General features: G+C 44.4%; 1 protein-coding gene across 2 annotated transcripts; it reads right to left on the reverse strand.

The window, feature by feature from the left end:
• Positions 1–276: 276 nt before the first annotated feature.
• Positions 277–16,695, reverse strand: ZNF593OS (ZNF593 opposite strand). Of its 2 annotated transcripts, none has more exons than XM_066572483.1 (3): positions 16,562–16,695; positions 1,333–1,445; positions 277–1,205 (listed from the first exon to the last, which is right to left on the reverse strand). In XM_066572483.1, exons 1-3 carry the CDS (start codon positions 16,668–16,670, stop codon positions 1,059–1,061), a joined length of 369 nt encoding a protein of 122 aa, XP_066428580.1. In that variant the 5' UTR covers positions 16,671–16,695; the 3' UTR covers positions 277–1,058. The 2 variants fall into 2 exon arrangements, with proteins under 2 accessions (XP_066428580.1, XP_066428585.1); XM_066572488.1 differs by lacking the exon at positions 16,562–16,695 and adding an exon at positions 1,791–1,867.
• Positions 16,696–22,095: the final 5,400 nt, after the last annotated feature.

The following is a 22,095-nucleotide window of genomic DNA, read 5'->3' on the forward strand; positions in this document are numbered from 1 at the left end:
TTTGTAAGGATGGGAATGAATGTGCGGCTTGCTCAGGCATCCATAAACACATCCGCTTGTCACTTCCAATTTCATCTGTTCTCTCATCTCGCACGGATGCACAATTAGTGCTGTAGTGTTTAACCTTTACATTGCTGTTAACACTGAATGGGAACCTACAGTTTGCCTTTCCAAGGGGATATAGTAACAGAATTAGTTCAAATTTAAGGAAATTAATTTGATCTTTGTTCATTGTAGAAGTCAACATTTTAATAAAACCATTAAAAATGACTGAAAACAAATTGAAAGAAAGTACAAGACTTTTCTGTTACAGAGGTTTAATCTGTTTGATAGAAACCAATGTGTTCCAGTTAAAGTAAAGCATTTTCTCCATTACAATCTAAAGATGATGTCTCTGTAGCAGATTAGAACTGGGCATGGCCCATCAGTCTGATCAGAGCTACTGGTAAAACAACTGCGTAGTCTTTAATCACGAGTGAGTCTTGAATTAATGTTTAGAATGTGTCGGCATCCTAATAAAAGGTGGCTACATCTCCATACAATGAGATTCTCCACCTGATTGTACATATTTACCCTATAGAGGATACATTAATGGGATCTAGTTTGCCAATAAACAGATAACAGCTTAGTTAAACACCAGCTATCCTAGATTGAGTGTGACCAACAAACACAAAGGGACAAGCTCTTATTATTGTGCTTGAATTTATGGCAATCTCATTTATGGGGAAGCGTCTCTATTAACTGCCTATAGTACAGATGAGCTCTTATAGGTAGATTCCTTACCAGAACTTCAGCCTTATACTTCAAATAAAGGTCACGTTTGTGTAACAGTTTCCTTGATGGCTGCTGCGGTTTATCGTTATCCATACAGTTACACTTATATGGGCTTCTACATTCTCATTCCTTCAAATGCATTCTTTCCAAACCTTCTCAACATGACAATTGCCATTTTCAGTGTGTTGCTAAAGGCAAGAAGATGATAATCCCTAGCCATTTTCTTTTATACATGCAGTTTTGTCTCCATGCCAGCCTGCAAGCCTTTTACTGCTGTTACATCATTATTGTGAAGGTGGAAGGTTTGACTGTTGCACCATCTGACGAACGCTGTAGTAGGATAGTCCGAGGCCCATAAGGGCAAAGAGTAGAGCCAAGTGATTTACTAGTCTGTCTTTGGGCTCTGCTGCCAGTTCTCCAGAAACCTGCAACTGAAATAGGATGAGTAGGTTTATCTAGATAAGGTCACATTAGCTGGCATATCAATACACTCAGTCTTGGAGAAAAAAAGTGTTTGTGAGATGACAAACCACACGTATAAAGCCTATGTAAGGATACCTGCAGCAGTCGGAAGTATCCAGGGGTGAGTCGTCCAAGCCGGATTAACATTCTGTCTTTTAGAATCTGGGGAATCTTTATTTCCAGCTCAAAGGGGCTTGCGATAAATGATTCTGGAAAAAAACATATATTAAACAAATACAACATGAGCATTAAATTATAAAAAGGTATAGACTACATGGTTTTATTACCGATACCAGAGGAAGCGTTCCGATTTATTGGCATATAAGCACCTACTTTAATAGTGAGATGGAGACGTTCCTTGTCCAGCCCCGTCTCTTCGTTGAATGCTTATATTTCTTTTAGTGACCATTTACAGCTCCATGCCGTCTCAGCATGTCTTTGTTTGGTCCATCCTGCTGCTGCTTTTGCGTAACCCGACTTCATCTGATATTGGCTTCTAAAATCTGTTTACACATTTTACCCCCAAAAATATTGTTTTGTCTTAGTTGTCGTACCTACAAAAGCAAGCTTCCATTTCACCTTGTTCATGCAGAGCGGTGCCGTCTCCTCTAAACGCTTGCTATGTGACGCAATGCTGATCTACAGTTGATCTTCTCTTAAGACCCCACCTTCTCATTATAAGCACATCAACCAAGCCCCTCCCAAAAAGAACAGCTGTCAGAAGAGATCAGACCAGTGGTGGTTTAATACAGCCAGAGGGGAGCATGGGGGCAGAGAAAGTAGGTTAAACAAACTGGGAGATGAGAGGAAAATGCAGACATTACTGTCGCAACATCTCTTATCTGTAAAATGTTAACAAGTCTCATTGTAGCTTAGGACCGGGAATCGGAACAATTTGAACCCATATAAACAAAAGGGTTTACCATGTTGGCTTTCCTAATCTCTGACACATAAAATCGAGCTATTATCACTATTGCTGGGGCAGATTTCTGTAATGCTGGGTTCATGCTTTTAGAACATTTCATTTCAAATGGAGATTGGGCTACAAATTCTAAATGAAAAATATTCCATATGGCGTTTTGTACAACACGATGAAGGTCGTAATGCTGCCAATTAATCGTAGCAAAAAAACAAAACAACTGTTTCTGTGCTACATCTGTCGTAACATGCGCAGTGGGAATAGCTTAATGCTCAAACTGGAGAAGACCAATAAAAACATAGCCCCTGCTCTTCAATTTCATCACTAATCTACCACGTCATCGCATTACTGGTATGACATGCAGCTACTACAATAATGAGCAAACATGCAAAGGCTTTTTTTATACTGAGCTAAAGTCCTACAACTTCACCAGGTCTGGAAGGTTGTAACACAAAGGTACTTCACAAAGCACCTGAAAGCTCATTTGCAAGGCGCCACTTGTCATATATGTACCCTACATGTTTTTGAGGCTATATATTTCATAATTCTAGAACCTGGGCTCTCAACGTGTGGTACTTATACCTCAGAGGGATACTCTCACTTTTTCTTATGCTGTGCTTTTAATGGGTTTTTAAGTAGGACATACTTGGTTTAACGCTGAGGAACACCAATATAAAGCAATGTGTGGCTTTATCCCATAAAAATGGGACCTGCCAAAATACGTGCAGTCTGCTTGACCAATCAAAACAAAACTCGCCAGTTATAGTACGCAGTCTCTATTATAAGCTTGCTGATACTCCAGCCTTTTAACATCTAGACTTGTGATTTCTGTCACAGATTGTTTCTAACCATTTTTCTGCTTAATTGACTGTTGCTGATCATCTGCTAATGAAATCTGTGCCTCCTCATTCTGTGCTGCACAGCCCAATTGTTGCCAATCCAAGTTTTCCAGAATATTATTCGGTCTTCTGATTCTTGCTTGACCTCGACAGCCATTGGCTGCTAAGTTAGATTACATCAGTTTTGTCTCAATGCGAGCAGCAATTCCCTGCTTTAGGATTTGCTTGCACCTCGCAGGTTTGCTGTGGATTTTCCATAGCAGAAAAAACCACAGCAATCTAGGTCAAGATCCACACCATTTGGTGCCATTTTTTGTGTAAGCATACTTTACCTATTCAATTCAATTGAAGGGATGAAATTTGCTATGGATCTATCTTAAAATCCACATCAACTGTGGTGCTGATTTTGATGCGGAATATCCACTGAACATCTGCCTTGTGGGAACATACATGTCAGATTTCTTGCAGTCATTTCTGCAACCCAAAAATGTGATGCAAGAAGGGTCGTGGTGCCAAATTACATAATTAAATTTCAAATACTGCTTTGAAAATAAGTTACACTAAGTACAGCTACCAATGTTTTTTAACGCCCCCAACGAAAAATATTGGTTGTTTACATCTGGACTTCACAGCAGACTATGGTTACTAGTAGGGATGAGCGAGCGTACTCGGAAAAGCACTACTCGCTCGAGTAATTTGCTTTATCCGAGTATCGCTGTGCTCGTCCCTGAAGATTCGGGTGCCGGCACGGAGCGGGGAGCTGCGGGGGAGAGCGGGGAGGAACGGAGGGGAGATCTTTCTCTCCCTCTCTCCCGCCCGCTCTCCCCTGCTCCCCGCTGCGACTCACCTGTCAGCCGCAGCGGCACCCGAATCTTCAGAGACGAGCACAGCGATACTCGGATAAAGCAAATTACTCGAGCGAGTAGTGCTTTTCCGAGTACGCTCGCTCATCTCTAGTTACTAGCTTTTTAAACAACTTGTGCTTGTATAATAGCCAGCCTGATAATTATCAAAACAACCTTATTTACCTAAAAGGAGCAGTGTACATGTGAATAAATAGCAGCACATAACTTCTATTAGCTCCAGTAGTACCTTGCATGGCTATCCTTTCTGCTTACCTATGCTCTCAAGATGACATCCCCCCATCGTTCTGTCATTGTCCCATCTCCAGCATCACAAGACAGCAGCAAACTAGTTAGAAGGAAGAAAGACCCCTAGTAGTCAGTGGTCCTAAATGATTATGTAGTGTCTCTGTATTACAGAGGCCAGAATTTGCAGTTTTCTGCAGTTAATGGAACACAACACAGCAGTCGGGCTCCTCCCACCAGCTTAGAGCAAACTGAGATTTAGATGCACACTAGAGATGAGTGAATATACTCGTTTCGAGTAATTACTCGATCGAGCACCGCGATTTTTGAGTACTTCCGTACTCGGATGAAAAGATCCGGGGGGTGGGGGGAGGCGTGGCGGAGCGGGGGGTAACAGGGGAGAGCCCTCTCCCTCTCCCCCCCCCCCACTCCCCGCTGCAACCCCCCACTCACCCACGGTGCCCCCCGAATCTTTTCGCCCGAGTACGGAAGTACTCAAATCGCGGTGCTTGGGTGAAAAAGGGGCGTGGCCGAGTAGGTTCGCTCATCTCTAATGCACACCATACAAAGGGGGGAAATGCAGGCAACAACTCAATGGCCAGATATAGTGATATTCCTTATGTACACACACGTCAGCTTATTCTGAACTCCAATTTGGCAATGAGGCCCCTCTTAAACTCTTTTAGCGAGTTTACCATCACTATGTCCTCAGGTAGAGTTCCATAGTCTTACTGCTCTTACAGTAAAGAACCCCCTTCTATGTTGCTGTAGAAACCTTCTTTCTTCTAGACGTAGAGGATGCGGCCTTGTTACAGTCGCAGTCCTGGGTATAACTAGATCGCGGGAGAGAGATTTGTATTGTCCCCTAGTATATTTATACATAGATATTAGGTCGTCTTTTTCCTAAACTAAATAACCAAAATTTTGATAATTTCTCTGGGTATTGTAGTTCACCCGTTCCGTTTATTAACTTAGTTGCCAGTTTTGGTACCTGCTCAAGCTCTGATATGTTCTTTTCAAACCACTTACATTTGTGGGCTACTATTTATTAATCACTTATTTGAACTTTCAGGGCATGCAGTTACTACATTTATGAGCAAACATGCGAAGGCTGGTCTGGATTCTTTATATTCTGTACTGCGGATGTGCCGGCCGGTGCAAACGTGCAGTACAGATCATGATGTGCCCATTGCGAGGCAATGATGCGGATTCTGCGACTTTTCCGCAATGATGCGGGATGGCCATGAGTCAGACGGCTTCGCATGCTGCGATTTCCCCCCCCCCCCCTCCCGCGAGCGGAAAACAGACTTGATTTCCGCTCATGGGCAGGAAAGGATGCTTTTCCATATTTCCAGGTATTTGCTGTGTAATCAGGAGGTGGATGCCCGCTCTGAATTTCACAATGAAAATCTGGACGTGTGCAGGTGGCCTTAGGTTCAAATTTGACAACTGAATAAATCATCATAATCTGATTTATAGAAAATACGGCGGGAGATTAAAGCCCAAGTTCTGCAATCAATCAGAAGCAGGTCGGGTTGGCAGCTGTTAGTCACAGCTGAGAACCTGACAGAGAAGGCAGGAGTGGCTTTAAACTCCTTCTGCCTTCTTTCCCTACTACACAGCGCTCCATGAGCACTATGTACTAAGAAGTGGAAGTGCTGCTTCCACTACTCGAGCCGGCGGTCACGTGACGGCTGGTTCCCAAAGCAAAGCTACAGGGTTAACTGCCAGTGACTATTGTCACAGCAGGGGAATGTTTTCTCCTATGGATGCCCCCAGCTGCAGTGGAAAAGTATCAAATAAAAAAAACCGTGAATATCCCCCACAGGTCTTATATGATGTCATGGGGGCCATAGATGGTAAAAAGAATAATTACATAAATAGGTAAAACAAAATTACAGAATAAAATAAAAATGTATACATAAAAAAGAAAATAACCCAAAGTCGCGCCAACCAAAACTGTGACTGTATCTAGCCTAAATCTACTAATTAAAAAAAACTATAAATGTTTTTTTTTTTTTTTTTAAATCAATTTTGTTTAGCTTTTTACCCCCAATACAGAAAAAAACCACAGCAAAAAAGGGGCGGAGCCTGCCGATGCCGGAGTGAGACATGCGTTCGCCGAGCTCCCGCTGCACCCGCCGACAGACCCAGCTTACCGCGATCCACACGGCACAGAGACACCCCCGACGGCCTCATGGGGAAGAGGAGAACCGCAGGGAAGACACAGGAGGCGGCGGAGGACGAGCTGCGGAGGATAGAAAACTTCTTTAGCGGCCGCGCGCTGCCAAGATGGCGCTGGACCACGTGCGCCCGAAACTCACGGAGCCCAGCGGAGACAGTGGAGAGGCAAGCGGAGCGGAGGAGAGAGGAGCGCTGGCACCACTAGTACCACCAGGGACAGATAAGTACAGTGAAACCCTGGATGAGAGCCACAGAGTGGAGAGGGGTGCTGACAAACCTTCCCCATGGACTGCTGATATAACAGGGGGAGCCCTTGAGTGCCCAGCGCAACACAGTAAGACCACACAGGAGGCAGACCACGATCCCCCTGAAGGTCACACATGCTACCAGTATAAGGGACCGCATGCAGCCCGCACACAGAATAAAGGGAGCCCTGAATACACCAGGAGCTCTGCTCAACCACAGTCACAAATGGAGAACTGTGCCCTGCCACAGAACTACAGGGGGGGGGGGTGCAAGCGCAAAACAAGCAACACAACAACTAAGCACCCCAGGGGACACTTATGACTTGCCAGGTGGAAGTGGTAGTCGCCCACAGCCAACACGCAGGAGCAACGCTATGACAACTAAAAATGCGTCAACCTGCTCGACTTCCCCACACGAATCCTCCACTGACGATGACTGGAACTGGAAGGAGCACTTGAGATCTCTCCCGACAAAAAGGGACTTCCAGAGGCTGGAGGCCTCACACAAAGAGGCGCTATCCCTTATACACCAAGAGCTTAAACATGTGGGGAACCGTGTAAACGCGGTAGAGGAGACCCAGGAAAAAGTCCTTACCACGCTAGACACCCACAGCCAAGTAATTAATGCGCAAGCCCTGCAAATGGCAGACATCCTGGCACATATCAATGATCTCGAGAATCGCCACAGGCGTAACAACCTAAGGCTGAGGGGTCTATCCGAGGAGGTGACACCCTCCCAAATGGAGCACTGGGCCCGCAACTTCTTTAGCTCACTACTGAATCGCAGCCCTGATCAACCGGTTATAATCGATCGCATACATAGGACTTTAGGCCCTAAAGCGGATGACCCCAGCAGGCCACGAGACGTTGTATGTCGCATATACTACTTTAAAGAAAAAGAAGCTATAATGAAGTGTGCCCGCGATAGAATGGACACTCTAACCCACAATGGGGCCACGATTGCAATTTTCTCAGACCTGGCAAAACGTACCCTGCAACTGCGGAGAGCCGTACGACCTTTGCTAGATGTTCTAAAAGCCAATAAAATCCTATACCGATGGGGATACCCTTTTCAGCTTATGGCCTCCAGGAACGGCAAGACAGGGACGTTTAGATCCCCAGCCGATCTCCCTAGATTCCTAGGGGCCCTGGAACTCCCAATTGTGGCACTGCCGGATTGGCCCCACCTACCATCACTACCCATACAGGGCCCCAGGGACACCTGGCAAGAGGTGGGACCCCGAGGCCCTAGAACCAAAAACCGCTCCAACAGACCACAACGCTGACTCAATATAACCTAAGAAGCTGGACTTTTGCGACAGGTTGTGAGCAATCGAGTCATGCTTCATAGGGCCGTCTGGACACGCCTACAGCACTAAACAAGCAGGGTCATAGACCAATAGACTGTAGCGTTTATTTGATGCCTGATAGCTGGTTATGCACATTATTATGTTGCTACTGTTATCTAAGTTGACTGATGATGCGAGCTACATGGCTGACCACAGGGTTGGCCGGCGGGGGTGGCGGGAGATCCGGGCTGGCTGGGTATCGGTGTTTTTCCCCCCTTGCAGGGTTGACGTCACGACAGTGCCGTCTATAGCTGACCGAAGGTTGGCTCCCCGTTAGTTAGACTGGGAATGTATGTCCTAGTCGGCAGAATGTATACTTTCTGCCACCTCATTCTGTATTTCCTCGACCCCTCTCTACTATCACTATCCTTCCCTTTCTCTCCCCATCACCCATTCTGGTCCTGAGCTCCACGAACAGCAGCGGCTCCACTCTCAATCATCAATACACCACCATGACGAATCTATCTTTCTGCATGTACAACGTCAGAGGTATAAACGCCCCGGCCAAAAGAGGCCAAATTTCAGCCCATATGCATAAAAAAAGATTATGATAGCCATGTTGCAGGAGACCCACTACAGAAAAGACCACCTTCCTAAGAGCAATAATAAATATTACACAAGCTGGTACCACAGCACACACCCAGATAAGAAAGTTGGCGGAACATCCATTGCAATTCATAAGAACCTCCCTTACAGGGTCCTTGCCTCCAGAGTGGATGCCGAAGGCAGATAATATATTTCTCAGAATCGACCTGGGAAGCCGTTTAATAACGGTAGCTAACGTTTATTTTCCCAACACAGGTCAGATCGCCTATGGATGTCGGGTTCTGAGGGAACTGGACCAATTCGCAGCGGGCTCATACATGGTGCTGGGAGGAGACTTCAACCTCGTCTGGGATCCGGCTCTGGATACATCTGTGGGTAAGTCCAGTCTCTCTCAGGTAGCCCTGCGTAGGTTGCGGAGACGATTATCCGACCTTAAACTCGTTGATCTCTGGAGAACATTGCACCCGGAGATCAGCGACTTTAGCCACCATTCCATCGCCCATAATAGTTATGGACGCCTGGACTATTTATTTGTCTCCCACGGCTTGCTGGACTGGAACCCCAGGTGCTCTATAGGTAACTTCATCTGGTCGGACCACGCGCCTGTCTATGGGGCCCTACTGGGAGGGGAGACAACAAGGGGACTAAATATATGGAGGTTAAATGACAACCTTCTGGGTGACCCCTGCTGCCTGCAGGAGGTCAGGCAAACAATTGAATCCTTTATAGAAACCCACAAAAAGGACACAACCTCCCCAACTATCCAGTGGGAAGCCCTGAAATGCGTCCTGAGAGGAGTTTTTATCTCCCACGGGACAAGGCTTAAGAAAGATAGAGTAGCCAAACTGGCGAATCTGATTTCCCAGCTGGAAAAAAAGGAACAGGCCAATAAGTCTAACCCCTCCCCATCTTTAAAAACAGAGATATCAACATTGCGCCAGCAATTCTGGGGATTATGGACCAGACCTATTTACATCTGAGGGATAGAATGAAAGGAGGATACTACGAGTTCAGTAATAAATGCAGTTCTTGGTTGGCGAAAGCGCTAAACCCAAGGGAGAGCCAGGCACATATTTTTGCAATAAACTCGGTAAGCAAGGGAAAGGTCCATGCAACAAGCGACATCCTGGACTGTTTCAGGGAATATTATGGCGAGTTATACAACATAGAGGGGACAGTGGAAACATCCGCAATAGACCATTATCTACAAAAAACACGCACCCACAATGATCCCAGTAGAAAACCAAGAACTACTAAAGGAAGACATGATGGACCAAGAAATACTAGCAGAAATTCGAAATTTGAAAACAGGGAAGAGCCCGGGGCCAGATGGCTTCACTCCTAGGTTCTACAAGGCATGCGGAGACCTTTAACGCAGCTTCAGAAAAATGTCCCTTCCCGTGCCAAGCCCTACAAGCGATCATCACAGTTATTCCAAAACCGGGTAAAGACCCCATGTCCTGTGGGAACTATCGCCCAATCTCCTTACTGAACGTTGATATCAAAATATTTGCCAAAACGATTGCCGCGTGTCTACGTCCTATTGTCCCTGGGTTAGTCCATAAAGATCAGGTGGGTTTCGTGTCGGGACGAGAAGCCAGGGACAACACGATACGGACCCTATCACTGATGGGGAGAGCACGAGAAGAAAAGGTCCCTCTCTGCCTCCTCTCGGTAGATGCCGAAAAAGCTTTCGACCGTGTAAATTGGAGGTTCCTGGAAGCTACGTTAAGGAAGATTGGGCTGGGCAATAGGATGATTAGCTGGGTAATGGCCCTTTACAACAACCCTACAGCTCAGATACGCGTCAACGGGAAGCTTTCTAGTCCAATCAACATAATGAATGGAACGCGACAGGGCTGCCCACTGTCCCCAACACAATACGCCCTGGTTATGGAGTCGCTGGCGAACGCCCTGAGGGAAAATAAGGAAATTCAAGGCTACAAAACAGCCAAGCAAGAGCACAAAGTTGCCTTGTTTGCTGATGACCTATTAGTTTATATCACCAACCCTGACCAGGCATTGGCTTGTCAGCAACTTCAAGATTAATTTGAAAAAATCAGATATTCTAAATATTACACTCCCGACGTCGGAAGCCACGCAGCTTAAACACCTATTCCCCCTGAGCTGGCGAGAAGATAGCATTAAATATTTAGGAGTGACCCTCTCTACAGACCCTGGGAAGTTATATGATCTAAACTACGAACCCATATATTCTGCCATAACAAAAGACTTCGAGAGATGGAGGCCGAAGACTCTCTCGTGGTTTGGCAGGATTAGTGCCATTAAAATGAACTCCCTTCCTAAAATCCTGTACCTATCTCAAGCATTACCCATACAAATTCCGCGGAATTTTTTTGTTAAAATCCAAAAGGCTATGACGCACTTCGTGTGGGGGGGAACTAAACCACGCCTAAGCTATAGATTATTGACCCAACCAAAGAAGAGAGGCGGGACAGGACTACCGGACTTGCTCCTTTATTATAGAGCCGCCATATGCAAGACGGTTTTGGACCTGGTGCGGGAGGGGACAAATAAACGGTGGGTCGAACTGGAACAAGAGGTAGCGGCGGGAAGGACCCAGGGACTCTTTTGGTTACGCGATGGGCTGGGAAGGAGGGGTATCAGGACCTCCTCTTTTATAAGTTCCCTACTAAAAACGTGGGATGGCTTTGCGCGGCGACAAGGCCTGGTGAAGGTCCCTGGACCCTGGACACCATTGAGAGGAAATCCGGACTTCCCTCAAGGAGATACAGGACTACCCCTTTTAGATGGGCTGGGCATTGAGTTCTCCAGGGTTAGAGACGTAGTGGATGGAGAGGGTCTCTTGCCACTGGACACTTTCCTGGGTGGTGGGAGGCACGTGACAGGCGTGTGGTTCCAACACTACCAGATTGGCCACTATATACGAGCACTGGGCCCGATCTCCGACCTGAAGGGACCAGACACCCCTTTTGAAGGGATGTGCGGGGGACCTCAGAGGACAAGAGGTGAGATCTCCGCAGTCTATAGCTTATTTTTGGCAGGTGAGAGACTGGACTTGGGGGGCGGCTTTAAGAGGGCATGGGAGAAAGAGATGGGAAGGGAAGTGACCGAGGAGGACTGGGCCAAAGCTATATGCCTGACCCACAAGATGACAGTCTCGAGTAGCCATCAGGAGCTCAACTACAAGCTACTAACGAGATGGTACCGTACCCCTGTGCGCCTTGCCAAATATTATCCCGGGGTGTCCGACCTATGTTGGATGTGCCAGAGAGAGAAAGGTACTCTCTCACATATATGGTGGTTCTGCCCGCAGGTCAGGACACTGTGGACGGAGATCGAAGCTTTACATAATGCCCTGAACAGTGACTCTCTGGTGCTTTCACCTGAAATGGCCCTCCTGTCGATCCTCCCGGGATCATTAAGAGTAAACAGGAGTAGTTCCTTAAGATTTTATCTTTTAGCCATGAGAACAGTGATACCGAGGTTATGGAGATCCCAAGATCCCCCCACAAAGGCAAATTGGGTAACCGCTTTGGACGAAATAAGCCGCATGGAAGAGTTGAGAGCAAAAGACGACGAGAAATATTCAGCATATCACGCCACATGGGAGCCCTGGTTAACATTCCGCAGCTCCCCAGGGTTCGGACAATGGCTGGTGAGTGGAGTTGTGCCTTAAAAAAACAATGTTTAAGTGTTGAGCCGTGGAGTGGGGACCAAATTCATTCCCCCTTCTTCTCCCCTTAACCCCCCCTCTTCTCTCCTTCCAACTAAACTCTCTTACTCCCCCCCCTTCTTCCTCCTTCACTGCTTTTTCACTTTCTCTTACTATACTTAAATCCTACAATGTTCTATAAGCTACAAGTTACAATTATACTTAAAATCTAAATTAAACCTTTGCTGACAGCAGATGATGGGGATGGGAGGGTGGGTGGGTGGCCGGGCGGCAGAGGTTAATGGGTAAAATGTTTATAAGAAAAGGATATTTGCATATGTTTTGACGCGATACAACAAACAACAGCCACGAGGGACAAACTTAATGTTCCCCCCAGATCTAAGCAAGGATAATCGCGAAATTGTTAAGCATGAAAAGGTTTTCCACAATGTCTGTACTGTAGAAAAACTCAATAAAAATATTTTGAAATAAAAACCGCAGCAAAAATAATTTTGGTAGCTGAAGGAAAAAAAATTGGGCAGTTAAACCAACACCTGGGTAAAATCCCTAAAAAGTGTCTGGTCTTCAAGGGGTTAAAAGGGATATCCTATCAAAAACCTCACCTATTTACAGGATAGACCATAAAGTATAATCCAGTGATCCAGCAGCTGGAAACCTCAGGGATCATGAGAACGGCACACTCTAAGTCTCCTTCTTGAAATTTGTGGTAATGTGCATATATGACCACGACTATCTATGGAGAGGGCTGACTAGTGTGTTCAGGGGGGCATAGTGTGTACTGTTTTCATAATCTCCAGGGTCCTAGCAATCAGACTCCCAGCTACCCTCTGGATAAGTGACAAATATTTTTGGTCGGGTAAGGGCTTATTCAGACGTCCGTATATCGACTGGGTTTTCACGCCCGGCCGATATACGCTGTCCCTCTCTGCAGTTAGAGGAGGCGGTATGGGCCGGGAGCAGTGCAATGAGCTCCCGCCCCCTCTCCGACCCTCGCCACTCTTTGCAATGGGAGAGGGCAGAACGGGGGCGGAGCTAAGTTCCGCCCTTTCCCCTCCCATTGCAAATAGTGGCGAGGGCCGGAGGGAGGGGGTGGGAGCTCAATGGACTGCTCCTGGCCTGTCCCGCCTCCTCCAACTGCAGAGAGGGACATCGTATATCGGCTGGGCGGAAAAACCTCGCCAATATATGGACATCTGAATAAGCCCTAAGTGTGGTTTGACATCAGCGTTAGAACCTCTGGTCAGAAGTTCCGTCACAGATCTGGGAAAAAAATACTAGAAGAAAAAGCGGTGTATGCAAGCCTTTTTTTACCAGTAAAATGCTGGGCAGCTGAGTGGGAACCGAAAGGACCCCGTTATAGTCAATGGGGTCTGTTCGGCTACAACATAGACATAGCTTTCGGCTAGGGTATTCCCCTTTCCTGCTTATTAAACGAAGCAGGAAACCAGAATCCCCAACACAGATGTGAAACCACTCTAACCCCTATACCTCACACGGGGAACACAACAAAAAAAAATAGTTTTTTTTAAATTATTATTCCTCCCCCTTTTACCCCCCACCCCTTAAATTATTTTTGAATAAAAGTAAACAAAAACTTGTATGTACTCCGGAATGCTACCAATGAGAAAATCATCTCATTCCCCATAAAAACCCTGAACAAAACACAAGCTTATGGCTGTCTGCACACGGGCGGAAACGCATTGCGGAATCCGGAGCGGGCAGCCGCCTCTGGATTCTGCAGCAAATATTGCCCATAGCATACTATGGAAAAAATGCGACTTCCTCTACAAGAGCAGAAATCGATTGCGATTTTCTGCTCATGGGCGAGAAATCGCAGCATGCTGTATTTCTCTGTGGATTTCACACGGACAGCTTTTCATTGACTTCAGTGACATTGCGGAAAGGTGATGACGCAGAAAAAGCATTGATTAAAAAAAAAATCTGTATTGCGCATGTTCGACGACTCGCTGTGCAAACAATCCGCAGCCCAGAAAAAAAAACTTCAGGACAGGTACGTGCAAATGACAGCTGGGCACAGAGTCGGATTCCGCCCGTGTGCAGGCAGCTTTTGGCTTATGCTGTTTTTAATGAGCAAAAGTAGTAAAACATGACAAAAACTATAATGTTGGAGAATTAGGCTTGCTGCCAGCCAAGAAGAGGAAGAACTGGACATAGAGTAAGGGGTTCCCTGCTTACTTTGAGTTGGCTATTAAGAAATGGCTCCTCCATGTAGACTGGTTTCCATGTAAAAAGGATGGTATAAGATGTGAATTATCTATGTGATGCAACTGCAGGACCCCCAAACATCGATCAGGGCACTTCAATGCCGCTGCCAGAATTGGTAGCATTTAAAGTATTAACAGCTCCAATCAGCGACACTAGTTATTGAAGCTGTTGCGGGCATGTGTCAGCTGTAAAAAACAGTCAGCACATGTATTGTATGGAGCGGGATAGATCCCCGATCCCCCTCCATACAAACCCCTAGCCTCCAGAAATGTAGGTCCTGTAACGTTAAGGGGTTCAAATAGGTAAGGCTTATTCTCTGTATCAGTGATTTCTAGAGTCCGATTTACACCAGTAGATGATCACTCAAAAGACAGTTTGAGTGACAGCTTTGAGCGATCATTTTGCATGAAGTACTAAGTATTGAGGGCTATTATCTGTGCTCAGATCCTTTGTTCTCCATGGGAAAGCAATGCTATCAGCACCTCCCCCCCTCCCCCGCTCAGATCCTTCGTTCTCCATGGGAAAACAATACTATCAGCACTCCCCTGTGGAGAGCTTCTGATAAAAGTGAAGGACAATTTTTAGGTTAGCTTGAATTTAACGATCAGCTAACAGTGCCCGAAAAGCGGACGATGGGTGCACATTTACACGCACCGATTATCGCTAAAAGGATCGCCGATTAGCAATTTTTTTTAGCGTTTATCGGCTGGTGTAAATGAGCCTTAACATATAAATATGCCATCATTGTAATCACACTGACCAGCAGAATACAATCAACATGTCACTTGAGCACCAAAAGTTGAAGAATTGCTGTTTTTTTCCCATTTCCCCCCTACCGAATAAAAAGTTTTTCAATACGTCATATGTACTCGAAAATGGTGCCAATACAAAATACAACTGGTCTGTATTTCGAGAAAAAAGTTCTCTGAACCTACTGGACCTAGTGAAGGTTGTTTTGTTTTTTTGAGTGAGGGGGAGAGCTCCCCGGACCGCTGGAATTCTGGGCTGCGGAGTATATACACCGCACCCGGCCATGTAAATGGGTGACAAAACACAAGATTTGTTCACAGCTTGCTCTGGTTCATGAGATTTTCGGCTGTGATGCGGGCGGACAAAAATTGCAATGCCCAAGAGAAAGAGCCCTAATGCAGTGTTTTGTAAGATCAGTTACTATATATATGTTAGTTGTTACCGCTTGTGCAGAGTGTTTAGACAGACAGATCACCACTGTCACCAACTTCTCATTGGCTTCTTGCTCAGCACTTCACATTCTATGTGACTTGGTGAGTGGGGAGCGTTTACAAGCAGTGAGAAGCCAGTGATCCAACGATAATTTTTATGCTGGTTGAAAGACAGCGACAAACAAAAAGTTAAACAAATAGTAAACAATGTTTTACATTTAGACGTAACGATTATCACACATTTTGAGTTTGAACAAATTTTGTGCGATAATCATCCAGTGTAACTGGCCCTTAAACCATGTGATAAACAAGACCTTCACTGCAAACTCATCCATTAATGAGTAGTTGCAATCACATATTACGGAAACAGATATAGTCAACGTTTTAAATATATGTAAAGAGGTTAGGATGACAACAAGGTATGTAAGGCATGCAATTCTCTTCCAAGTATAGTAGAGTGAAATTAGGTTGGCCTCACACGGGCATATGTGTATTTGTGGGCGTTTTTGCGTGACGAACGTTGCTTCTTTCCGCACAAATCGGCATAAATTACTGTACTTTTGCAAGTCATGCACAATTGCAAACGCAAAAAAAAATGCACCAATGCTCCCAGACATAATTAGTCTATTAAGTTCAAGATCTATTCTTTTTCCTGCATGATTATGCAGTTTTTCACGCTTCTCCTAACGTATTTTGCACGCATTTGCGCAACCTTATTAACTTCTATGGGGACTTTTGGTGTGCAAATGTGCAGGAAAATAGAGCATGCTGCTTTTTTCTTTGAGTGACAGGAAAATATGCTTATGTGAATAAACTCATTGAACATTGAAATCAATGTGTTGTATTCATTGCCTATTGCGTTCGCAAATATGGTCGTGTGAATCTGGCCTAAGGGCTCACTCAGGCATATTTAGCTATTTTTTTTACACGTGTAATATTCAGTACGCAACAAATACACATGTAACGTGTTTACTGCGTATTTTATGCACCAGTCTAAATACGCTCTTGTGAGACGGAGCCTAAAGAGCTGTGCGTGAAGTGTTGATTACTAAATAATACTAATAGTAGAGTGAATTGTGCACATACTCACCACACTGATCAGGAAGAGTCACCAGCAGCCTTGAAGGACAGTAAGAACACTGATTAAAGTTTGTGAAAAGTATGTGTAAATTAAGTTCTATGGCTTGAGGGTTGTTCATTATGGTGAGATAACCGGTCACGTGCAAAGAGCTGTGCATAATGTGTTCAAGGCAATATGTTTGACAGCTCTTTTCAGATCTTGCTACCAGCAGTGTTCCTACCTTGGTATGCAAGGGGAGGAGTGTGTGGTTACAGAAGTGTATATATAACTCTATTATACAGGTGTTGTCACACGGTCTTAAAAAATTATACATGGCATACAATAGGTCAAAGACTGCGTTTTAGTAAATGTTAATCATTCTCTGCGCCTCCTCAATGAAAATATATGGTTTGCATATTAAAGAAAAATCATAGAACAGTGATCATAGTTTACCTTCCCTACCTCCCAATTATTTTGGCTTGAACTTACATATTTATCAAAATTAATTGCGATGAGCAAACTTTTTAAAAGTTCGGTTTGGCCAGTTTGCCGAATTCGGGCAAAAAATCCAGTTCAGTCTTAATTAATTCAACCTGAACCCAAACTTCATCAATACGGCTAAAACTGGTGTATAACATTGTGTAAGAGCCATAAAATCCCTGTATGCACATTTACGTGGCCATAGTGCTGTTTTTTGCGGAACAAACAATGTCATTTTGCGCATACATCAACATATTTTACTGTACTTTTTCCGCCCACAAGGAAAAAAAGACACACTACTTGAAATGGCTTATTAGTTGCAGATGTGTTCTTTTTCCAGCGGAATTACACAGTATATTATGCATCTCCTTGCGTATTGCGTGCACATTTGTGCACCCCCCATTGACTTTTATTGGGACCATTGGTGTGCAAATACGCAAAAAAATAGAGCATGCTATATTTTTTTGTTGCACAACCAAATTACGGGAATGTGAACAAACCAATTGAATTCAATAGGTTCTGATCTTTGTGTATTTTGCGCACAAGTACGCCCGTGTGAAGGAGCCCTAAGAGTGTATGTAGGTACTTTTGAGCTGTTTTTAAGGCAATATTCCTTTTTTGGGATCATCTGGTTAATTTGTGCTTGTGTAGGCCTGATAATAGCAGCAGCAGGAGTGGTGGTAAAAGTAGCTGTATCAGTAGTGGCGGCACAGTATTCAATGGGCAACAGGAAAGAGATCTCCTTTTGATTTGCGCTTGCGTATGTCTGGTAGGCACAGGCGGTGGTGGTAGTAGTATTAGTAGCGAGTTGACACCAACAGTGGAAGAGCTAATCAGTGGCATCAAGCACAGGGGTTTTAAAATCCTCATCGATGCCTGCCTGATTCATTTTTACAAATGTGAGTTTTTCCAAGCTTTTGATGGACAGTCTTGTTCGTTTAGGGGTAATGACGCCGCCTGCCATGCTGAATACCCTCTTTGATGCTACACTGGAGGGTGGACAAGATAGTAGATCCTTGGCAAACTGGACCAGTTCTGCTGACCCTGAAATCCATGGAATCGGAGCTCATGGTATCTGCCAGAGAAAGGACACAGTCCAGTTATGACTGAACCAGGTTGTTCAGGTGGTGGTGATCATCTTTTGGTGATGATGTGTATCAGGTCGGCATAGTGAATATAAAAACGTTCTCATCGTGTTTTCCAAACTGAATTCGGCACTGCTGCCATTTGTTGGAGCGATAGCGCTGGTAGAGGCAGTGGAGCGATGACTCTACCATTTAAAAGCCGTGGCAAGCTGTCTACAGAGCTTCTCTTGATAAGTCCATTTTGCCCCCCTCTCAGAAGGCGGAAAAAATTCCGCCATTTTGGTTTTATACCAAGGATCTATATTTGTGGCTATCCAATAGTCATTTCTTTGCTGTATGCTAACAATATAACTGTCAGCATGCAAGCCACAAAGCATACAGGTCGCCATCCTCACCAGCGTTTCTGAAAGCTCAGTTGGTTCCAACTGTGCCCCATAATGCCATAGTTGTTCATCATCATTGTCATCATCATCATCATCACTGTCATGTGATAATTTCTCCTACTTTAGTGGGATCAGCCGGGAAAACTGCTCAAAGTTCGTGTTCGCTCTTAACCTAACTTTTAGCAAAGGACCCAACCCGAAACTGTTAATCATAGCATGGAGCAGACAGAGAACTGAAAACATGATAGGAAACAAGCAAAGGGGTAGCTGTACCCAATAACATATTACATAAAAGAATTGTACACAGAACCAGAATATACAAAAGTATATGCAGTGGATATAAAGTCTGCACACCCCTGTTAAAATGCCATGTTTTTGTCTTGTTAAAAAAATCTGACAAAACATGAATCATTTCAGATTTATTTCCACCTTAGTGTGACCCGTTATCTATACAATGCCATTGAAGAACAAACTGAAATCTTGTAGGCCTCCCTCACACAGGTGTTTGCAAAAACGCAGTGTTATCGTGCATTTTTTACAACATTTTGGCTGCCTTATCAGCACAGCTGAAAATGCAGCCAAGGATGCTGAAAAAAAAAAAAATCAATACTCACTTAGCTGGTGCTGTTGACGACCCTGTCATGGCGGACCTAGCATCTATTATTAGTGGCGGGGATTGAAATCCCCACCTCTAGCAAGAGATTGCTCTGATTGGCTGAGGCCGCTGAGTGTCAGCGTTGTACAGCGTTTAGCACAGCGCTGAAAAGGCAGCGCTAAACGCTGTACAAAAACGTCTGTGTGAGGGAGGCCTAAGGGTGAAAATAAATAATGTATGTATAAATATACACACCGTAAGGGCTCTTCCACACTGGCAATAGATTTTTCTTGCGATGCGAGAGTGATTGAAAACGCACAGTTTTAAAACCAATGATTTTCAGTAGTTTCATTCTCATTTGCAATGTTTTCACTCCCTCCAAGTGATACAAAAAATCTGTGTCGGCCCTTATTGAAATCAATGGGAGAAAATCGCAAAAGAGCTTTGAAATCCCCCATAGTGAGGAGAGAGTGGGGGTGAAACTACAGGGGATCTCTTAAATATCTCCCCATATTTGGAGATATAAGGGGTGGGGTTAGAGGGCTTTCCTGAGAGCGGTGACCAGGCTAGAGTGTGGATACCTCTAGCCCCGCCCTCTCTCTTTCGGTTAGAGAAGAATCACTATGAGAACCCCTCTAGCCCCACCCTCTCACCAGAGTAGTTGATTTTGTGGATAAACTTGGTTTCAGACAATTTGAGTTTTTCCAGACTGTACACTCCATCCCATGTTTCGTCTTCAGCAAATTAAACATTATGTCTTAGCACTCGCTGAAAATAGACAAAGTATCGCTCAGTTAACTATTTTCGAAAGTCTATGCAACACAAAATCCAGGGGTCCTGGAACAATTGCCAAATTGTACGTTTACTTTATAACGTCCTCGGATAAACTCCCATATATGCGAAGTTGGGGAAGAAAAGTTGGGCGAGGAATGACCAATCTCTGACTGGCATAAAATAGCCATCTCTACTGCTATTAACATAGCTATTACAGAGGGGGGCAATTAACTTTTAATGCGTTGGTATTTGGTTCCAAGAGGAAAAGCTAGGATTGTTTTTAATCCAGAGGATGGGGAGGTTCCTTCCTACGCATTTGGTGGAATTGCCCAAGGCTTCGTAGATTCTGGATCCAGGTATATACTCTAATATTCTCTATTACAAATTTATTGCTACAAAAATCGCCTTGGTAAGCTCTATTGGGCAAACAAATCTATAACATCCCCAATACACACACAAATGAATATCCTATTGCTTCCTCGCTGCACGTATAGCAATCACTCGCTCCTGGCGGAAAACCTCAGTGTTGACTTTGTGAAGACAAAATTATCTTGGATTATTGCCAATGAGAAGTTGGCAGCTATCCTTATGGATCGGGAAGTGTTGTATGAAAAAACTTGGACGTCCTGGTATCACTATTTGTAGTCCATGCGTCTATGGAACCCAACAGCCAAAGCTTTTTTACTTTCAGGACAATACAGTTTACCATCAAGTATTTCATCTACTTCCCCAATGGATTTATGAGGAAGATGAGTTCCGACAAGGTCAATAGACGACGTTCATATTAATTTCCCATCTCAGGTTTACTCACATGATAAGCCATATCACAGCCTTATTCCTTCCTCCCCTCCCGACATTCTGTTATGTGTTCTTCCCACCTTCTTAGTCCTCCCATATTCAGTACTTCCGTTTGTGATCTTCCTTTGTTTATAGAAATTTATTTTAGTAGGGGTTACAGTTTTTGAAGAAGTAGAAAATGAGTATTTTATTTTATTAACTAATTAGTTTCAGACAATGTAACTCTTGATTTATTTACATTTTTGCTGCATCATGACTTCACACGTGAATGTAATGTTGTAAGTCTTGATTGATTTGCTACGACCATTATAAAATCAATAAACATTTTGTTAACCAAAAGAATGGGGTGCGAGATTTGTGCATCTCGCAATGCACAAATCTTGCGCAATTTTTACTTTAGTGTGCAGGCAGCCTAAGACCGAATACCAGTGGACGGATAATTACTGCGGGATTCGCAGTCAGACACTCTCCGTGAATCCCGCAGCAATAGCCGTATAAGGACAAGTAGAAATAAACTTCGATTTTCTGCTCACGGGGGAGAATCGCAGCATGTCCTATTCATCACGGAAAGTCGAACCAACGGCTTTCATTCCAGTCGTATCTATAATATGGACGACTTCCAGATGACATTGCAACCATGTTATCAGTATTTCACCGTTGCTTGATCTGTATTTGCCTCTGCATTTGCAGTCCATTGGTTTTATTTTCTATTGGGCAAATGCGGAATTGAGGTTTGATGCGGAATTGAAAAAACAAGAATTCTGCTGACAATACCAAATCAAAATCCACAATTACTCATGCTGATTTTGTTGCAAAATTCTGGCATGATGTATTCTGCAACGCTGTTGCTGTATATTCAGTCCTATGTGAAAGGTCCTCAGAAATAAGCTAAAGTGTGGTGGCAGTGTGATGCCTCTGCAAATTGCAATAATTGAAGGATTCAGGAATTTTATGTTCTCCCTCTAAACTTCACACCTTCTGTTTTTGTTCCCATTTCAAGATCTGTATTTTTTAACAAGTACGAGCTTGTGCCGTTCTGCGAAAGGAGAAGTACACACCTTAAAACAAATCTTCATTTTCTTGACACTTTATCACATGGAATAGCCTTCATTTCTGAGAAAGATAGACATGAGTTTCAGTAGATCTTTCCTTTTAGCCTAAAATCAAAACTGCTAAAGTCTGCTGCTTCCGATAGCCCAGTAGTAGAGATGAGCGAGCACCAAAATGCTCGGGTGCTCGTTACTCGGGACGAAATTTTCGCGATGCTCAAGGGTTCGTTTCGAGTAACAAACCCCATTGAAGTCAATGGGCGACCCGAGCATTTTTGTATATCGCCGATGCTCGCTAAGGTTTCCATTTGTGAAAATCTGGGCAATTCAAGAAAGTGATGGGAACGACACAGAAACGGATAGGGCAGGCGAGGGGCTACATGTTGGGCTGCATCTCAAG

The sequence above is a fragment of the Eleutherodactylus coqui genome, chromosome 1, assembly GCF_035609145.1.
Source record: "Eleutherodactylus coqui strain aEleCoq1 chromosome 1, aEleCoq1.hap1, whole genome shotgun sequence".
Classification (NCBI taxonomy): domain Eukaryota; kingdom Metazoa; phylum Chordata; class Amphibia; order Anura; family Eleutherodactylidae; genus Eleutherodactylus; species Eleutherodactylus coqui.